The following is a 6933-nucleotide window of genomic DNA, read 5'->3' as shown; positions in this document are numbered from 1 at the left end:
CACACACACACACACACACACACACACACACACACACACACACACACACACACACACACAGATCAGATGTAACAGTTTAGAGAAGACCCTCATAACGTGATATAAACTGACTAAACGGTGTTGACAGCCAGGCATTTGACATACCTTTCCCACAAATGTTTTCATACAAATCATTGTTTTTGGCAGATTGACACGCATATAGACTGAAATAGTCCCTAAGCCCTGATAAGTCACTTGGGTGTCCTTAGTTGGCCTGTGTGTTTCGGATAAGGAGGGGTTCCTTGCCTGAGTTTGATTGAGAGTTTGGCAAGTTTCCTATTTGAGTCTATTTTTGGAGCTCCGTAGATGGCATGCCAATATCTGGAGGCCTTGTGGGATTTGCATGAAACAAGAATGGGTGAATACTTCCCAGTGGTTATCATGTCTAAATAAAAAACTGGCACAAAACTGCTCGCTGTAGCACAGATACACGCCGCTTAATGCATAGACATGAGTAAACACACGCACGCGCACACACACACACACACACACGTGCCAGGCTAGATAAAGGCCTCTTTAAGTTGCTGCTTAAGTCCAAATGTGTTAACTCAGTGTTCCTTGCTGCATTTAAAACGTGACGTTGTCTCTGTCTGCTGTGCATGTGTTCATGTGCGCTAGGTTTCCGGAGCCTGCCCATTGAGGACCAAATCACCCTGATCCAGTACTCATGGATGTGTCTGTCCTCCTTTTGCCTCAGCTGGCGCTCCTACAAACACACCAATGGACAGATGCTCTACTTTGCCCCTGACCTCATCTTTAACGAGTAGGTCCACACTTCCATATCTGCAATGTAACGCACGCATGGCTCTCATGTTATTAGATCGTATTGGTCGTAACAGTTAGCAGGTAGCAGTACTGAGACTAAAGGCAGTGAGGAGATATGCCCTTTATCAACCATTTCAGTCATCTATTAAAGACATGAAAAAGCACAATTTGGTTTTTAGAGTAGTTAATTAGTCGATATAGTAATTGAGTGAACAGCCAGGCTTACACTATTAGTGGCTGGTTCTATTTTTAGCCACTCATGAAATGCTAATTTCTGCATAAACATAAGGAAGTAAGCAGTGCATTTTGGGTCTGTGCTATTTTAAGCGTTTTATTAAGCCACCCAAAAGCTACTAAAAGGCCACAATGAGGTTTTGTGGTAATGACTTCCCTCTCAGGAAGTCAGGATGTACTTTAAACGAGGTCATAATCTCGCGCCAGATTTCTGGCACTTTACAAGAAAACACGTTTGTACTTTCTGATGGTCCTTTAATTGCATCAGGCACAGACCATCAAAGCCTGGCAAGAGCAGTCAATAGCCCAGTTGATCTGTGTTAATATGTTTGAGCAGGGGAGCAGGCAGAAAGGAAACGTATGCTATATATATGCTATATATATATATTTTCTGATTGGAGCTGCAGTGCGTGGCCATTGATGAATTGAATGTTGTAGAATTAATCAAAGGGGAGAACGGTAACTTCTCTAGGCAGCCTGCTGTAGAGGAGCATGTTCAGTCAGAGGCTGCTTTAAAAGCTCCCAACTAATAGCTTGTATAAGTCAATGTCACTGGGTCAGTTTGTCCCAAATAAATAAATACAGAGACACAAACAACCAAATAGGAGCACAAACTCTTTTGTGCAACACAGCTACAGTAAAAGCCCCTTTTTTTGGGACCTGCATGTTGTATCACTGTGTGCTTAGCTCACATCCTGAGTTTCATTTAGCGCCAAATGAGACACAGTAGGTTAGGAATTGTGTTTCCTACTTTGAAATCAGTTTTAGGGGGAAAATCTTACGCTGTGATAGAAACCGAATGGTTCATGTGACACATTCAGCTCTGAATAAGTCCTAACACAGAGAAAAGATGTTTAAAAAAAACGAATAGCACGAGTATAATGAATGATTATTAATCATTTATATATAAATATGCATATATATATACATACATATATATACTTTGCAGTTGCTGTGTTGGCTTCTATACAGCAGCCTTTCCCTTTGACAGATGCGCCTGGTATTAAGCTTGACAGAGCAGAGGAGATGTAGACTGGCTGTTGGTGGTGGCCTGGATGTTGGTCACATGCTTGCTGCTCTATCAGGGCAGCCTGGATGTCACTGCCATCCCCGTTGATTCTTTCTGAGCGAAGGTGTGTGTGTGTGTGTGTATGTTTGTTGTTGTTTTGAGGTCAAATATGGGTACACAGTTTGTCCATAACTTTTCGAGCTCCGGTCAGTCTTCAGGGCAGAGGACGGTGTCCACTTGTTTCTATAGCAACAAAGTGCTTATTGGCCTAGGGCATTAAAGCGTTTATTGAGCACCCTGTCCCCTCACTTAGCTGTCTGCAATTGAGTCTAAATACAGCAAGCATGGATGTTCATTTTACATTAAAAGCTATGTACATCTGTCAAATTTTGTCCATTATTATCAGTAAATTCCCGAGTCAGATCACATCACTTGCCCTAGATTCAAACATTATAATTATAGAGTGCAAACAGTTGCTTTTACTTTGTAAAAATGTGGAAACTGCATGCATCATAGATGTATAAAAATTATTCTGCTTATAGCTGTTAATGTATGAGGTGGCTGTGGCTCGGGAGGTAGAGCATAGAAGGTTGGTGGTTCAATACCTGGTTGCTCCAGTCTGCATGATAAAGTGTCTTTGGGCAAAATACTGAGTTACCCGTGTTGCTCCTGATCTGTTCTTCAGAGTGTGAATGTTCGATATAAAGCACTTAGATAAAATTTAAAAAGTGCTTGTGTGAATGGATAACTGTGGCATGTCGCATAAAGCACATCTCAGATAGAGTAAAACAGTGCTTTATAATCCATCCATTACCATATTTTATTTTTGGTTTCCTTTCTATTTATCTAACTTACTACTTTCATTTGAATTTAAATTTTGAACACGGGCGAACAGTTTAACTGCTCAAAAACATACCTAAAGTCAAACAGCTGATCTAAACTTCTCTTTATTCTTTGTTATCAAGTGTTAACGACTCATTGTGCATCCTTAGTGTGTAAAACTGTAGCCAGTGGTACAGCGTTATTTAAACTGTGCCACTGATCCCGTGGCTGCTCAGCTGTCAATCAAACACATATAAGCGTCCTCCCAATGAGCCCTTGTGATGCATCTGCAAAGACCCTTTTGTGAACTTTTAAATTATATTAACAAAGTTTTTGAGGAATTATGTTGACATTGATATTTGAGAGTTTGAAAAAAGAGAACACTAATTGTGATTTCATTTCAATTCTAAATGATTCCTTTGTCCTTCTCTTGTGAGCTTTTTCGCAGCTGAAGGAGACTCTGAACTCTCCTTTCTCCTCAGTCTTGTGCTTCTTCCTTTTTAGCCTTAGAAACAGAGAAAAGAAAAGGAAACCGAGTGAGAAGAAGACAGACACACAGAGATACAGAGAAATTGGAAAGCGAGAGGGAAGGAGAGAGATTGCTGCTGTCTTCTTTTTTCTTCTCCTTCTTCTTCTGCTTCTTCCTTCCCCAAAACCAGGCGCTCATTTTGGGCAGTGATTCAGCAAAATTGATTTCAGGAAGGGAGTGAGTGAGCGCGAGAGAGAGAGAGGTAGCGATAGAGAAAACGTGTGGAGACTTTAGAAACTCCAGCCCAAAGTTGTATCAAATGATATTACACCGCACTTTGCGAAACTGCTCACATACACGGCGCTGCACAGCGGGGGAAGCGGGCGTGCTCAGACGTCACAGTTTATCAGTTACTTAGCGAAGCCGACAGCTGCACAGTAAATACTGTAAAGGCGTTGCGTGTCTTTTTTTTTTTTGTGCTTTAATGGGAATATTATGCACCCATTTCCAATCGGCTGCTCCCGGTCCCCTCTACATAATATTACATGTAGTTGTTATCAGAATAAGTCTCCGCCCGCGCTGCCTGTGTAATGATGTGGTGTCACTGCATTGTGGTTAAAAGTCCAACCTCTTTCAAGTCAAGGCGCACCACTTGCATTTAATTACTGTAGTCCTGATGCGGTGGTGATTTATAGCAGAGTGAAGTGGCATCCAAAGCCAGAGAATCTGTGGCATCTGCAGAGAGTGCTTCTGATTGGCTTGTGCTTTATCTCTTCTAGTGTTTCTTGCTTTCCTGTTTTTTTGTCCCGTTTCTTTGTGTGTGTGTGTGTGTGTGTGTGTGTGAGAGAGAGAGTTGTGTAACATACCCAAGATGATTTTAGCGATAAAATGTGTGTGAAAGAGAAGGGGAGTGAGACAAATCAACGCAACTGGTGTATTTTTGACACTCCGGTGCACAGGCACTGATGCCGATTGGTAAGCATGCACATGCGTACTTAACATATGTTTATGTGTGCCATTTCTGCCAACATGGATGTGTTTGGAATTACACACAATTTTTCAAATGTGTTTTTTTTTTTTTATGGGGATTGGGGTTAGATACGGGGTCTGCTGTAGTCTGCCGCAGCTTTGGAAAACTGGTGCATCTGTGCTGTGAGACCGTACGCAGCGCTCTGCAATCTGCAATCTGGGGGGATTTGGTATTCTGGTCTTAGCCCAGACTGGAAGGATCCTCCTCTGCACTGTGTGGAAACACTGTTTCACTGGACTGAACTAGTTTTGGTAGGAACAGAGCGAGGAAGCCTGTTAGTGAGTTAGTATCGACAAAAATAAATAAATAAGTAAATAGAAAATAACCAGTGAATGAACTGAGAATAAATGTGAGCCTGTACTGGGGAAAGGAGTGTAACAGAACACCGACACAGTTGCTAGTTATTAATTTCTTTTTTTTCTCTGCCTGTCTCTCTTCAGGGAGCGCATGCAGCAGTCGGCCATGTACGACCTGTGTCTGGGCATGAGGCAGGTGAGCCAGGAGTTTGTGCGACTGCAGCTAACCTACGACGAGTTCCTCTCCATGAAGGTCCTCCTGCTTCTCAGCACAGGTAAGCAGTGGACTGGAAACCTGCACGCAGGCTCTTATTTATTCTCCACTTACACACCTGGCTATCATAGACTCCACACTAATAATCGAGCCATCTGTTCAGAACCACTTCGGACCTTCCTAGTACCTCGCAACACCTGCCACATTTCATGTGCGTGACTCAGCATTCAAACCGTAGGGTCCCGGCTCCCAACATTTCCGCTGATGCCAAAAGTGCCCAGATGAGATGAATCCGATGTTTTGTGAACCCGGGAATGCTGACGGGCATCTAACGCTTTCTTTGTACTGCACTGTTTCGTTGGTGCTTTCAACAGCGTTATATAATACAGATGGACAAATCCCAAATCTCTTTGTTTTCATTTTATGTTGTGACCTAAAAAAACCTCCCTCATATTTAAGGATAGCGAGTGTAGCTTTAGCAGAATCAGACTAAGAACAGTCAGCGTATGTCATTGTTGCGATATAAATCCCCCCTCGCTAACTTTAGGATCACAATTAAAGGCGTCATGATGTGGATTGCTACAGCCTGAGTCAAACTGCTTCTTCTTAACCAAAAATGTTGCCATCTCACAAAGGAAACGTGGTGATGAGGTGTTGTCTGTTCAGTTTCACCACACACCTTCGAGACACCGTTGGCAGTATCTGCCTTCCTGGCGCCCACGATTCAATTCTTAGTAATTCTTCAACAGAGACAAAGAGTGTGAAAAATAGACTTGGTGTTGCAGGCACCTGTGGCAAAATGCAATGTATGCAAAATGAAAGAGGGATGGTGTCATTTCTCGGTTGTGCTCTGGTTTATTTTCCGTTGCTGCTTTTTTTGTTGTTGTTTTTTTGCCAAGGATTAACACTCGTGCCGCTCAGTACTGAGGGTCTCACTGTGATACCACCTCACACACACCACCACTACAGCCTCACAGAGAAGATACGTTGGACCAAGTTGCTCAACTGGAAACCAAAAGTAGCCTCTGTTTTTTCTTTTCACTATGACAACAGAGTGAGTGGCTGTGGTCAAGTCAATGGTAGCAGTCTATCAAAACTTTACTGTCCACACACACACACACACACACACACACACACTAGAATTAATGAAGGGCACAGAAAGGCTGTAGTGAGCAATCTCATGTTTCCATATAAAAAACTTGGCGGGTTTTTTTTTTGTTTTTTACTGGACAAATTTATTTATTTAAATGAAAACTTTTTCAAAAACTTTCAATTAAGTACATCTACTAAAATACTTAGAAATCTTGATAAAGTTGTACATTTTATATTCATATTTTCAGTGCTTGGGTTTTTTCTGAAATACAAGGAAGCTTTGGTGCCTGTAATGACTTCTCTCTTTGCACAGCAGGGACACAGCAAATGTCAATAGCGCAAAGAAAGTGTAGCCCACATTTCTTCAGGTTGTACCGAAAAATTTTGATCCAGCGGGAATGCTAATATTACTAAACTGTATTTCTATAGCACCTTTTAAAACTGGAGTTAGGTGGCTGGCAGAAGTTACAAAAATTAGAAACAACAAAATGAGAACATTTACACTAGATAGACCATAATGTGTTATACAAAAGCAGGCTATGACGCGAGACAAAGTTTGATTTTTGAAACTGAAGGGCTGATTGAGCACTTTGAATGCTTTAAGTAGAGCCTTTAAGTCTTATCGACTTATCGTCTTAACATTTTTAAGTTATATCGATACAGATATGTGTTGTTTTTAAATCGCTAAGCATAAACAGATTTCCCAGTTATTTATGAGTCCTTGCTAAGATAATGTGAGAGTTCAGTTTAAAAATAATCTTGTTTTATTGCCACAACAAGACGTGGATGACCGTTTTATGTCCGTCCCGACTCTGCCCAGACCAGCTGATTGTTGGGTTTGTTGAAAACATTTGTTGTCAACAGGGAAGTTGCAGGGTGCAAATTATGCAACATCAACCCTCATAACATGGTTCAACTTTGTTTCTCCCATCTCTTTATCTAGCACAACACAAACGATATATA

General features: G+C 41.6%; 1 protein-coding gene across 1 annotated transcript in view; it reads left to right on the top strand.

Annotated features, from left to right (window-relative positions):
- Positions 1 to 6933, top strand: part of nr3c2 (nuclear receptor subfamily 3, group C, member 2) — an 85328-nt gene that overhangs the window by 67883 nt on the left and 10512 nt on the right. Inside the window, exons 6-7 of the mRNA XM_005726960.1 lie at positions 658 to 802; positions 4809 to 4939. Of these exons, the coding sequence (XP_005727017.1) occupies positions 658 to 802; positions 4809 to 4939 (276 nt within the window). The remainder of the gene's footprint in view (positions 1 to 657; positions 803 to 4808; positions 4940 to 6933) is intronic.

This window comes from Pundamilia nyererei, unplaced genomic scaffold, assembly GCF_000239375.1.
Source record: "Pundamilia nyererei isolate P.nyererei 1_Seehausen unplaced genomic scaffold, PunNye1.0 scaffold00022, whole genome shotgun sequence".
Lineage (NCBI taxonomy): Eukaryota > Metazoa > Chordata > Actinopteri > Cichliformes > Cichlidae > Pundamilia > Pundamilia nyererei.
Note: the sequence above shows the minus strand (reverse complement) of the source record. Positions and strands in the feature narration are given on the sequence as shown.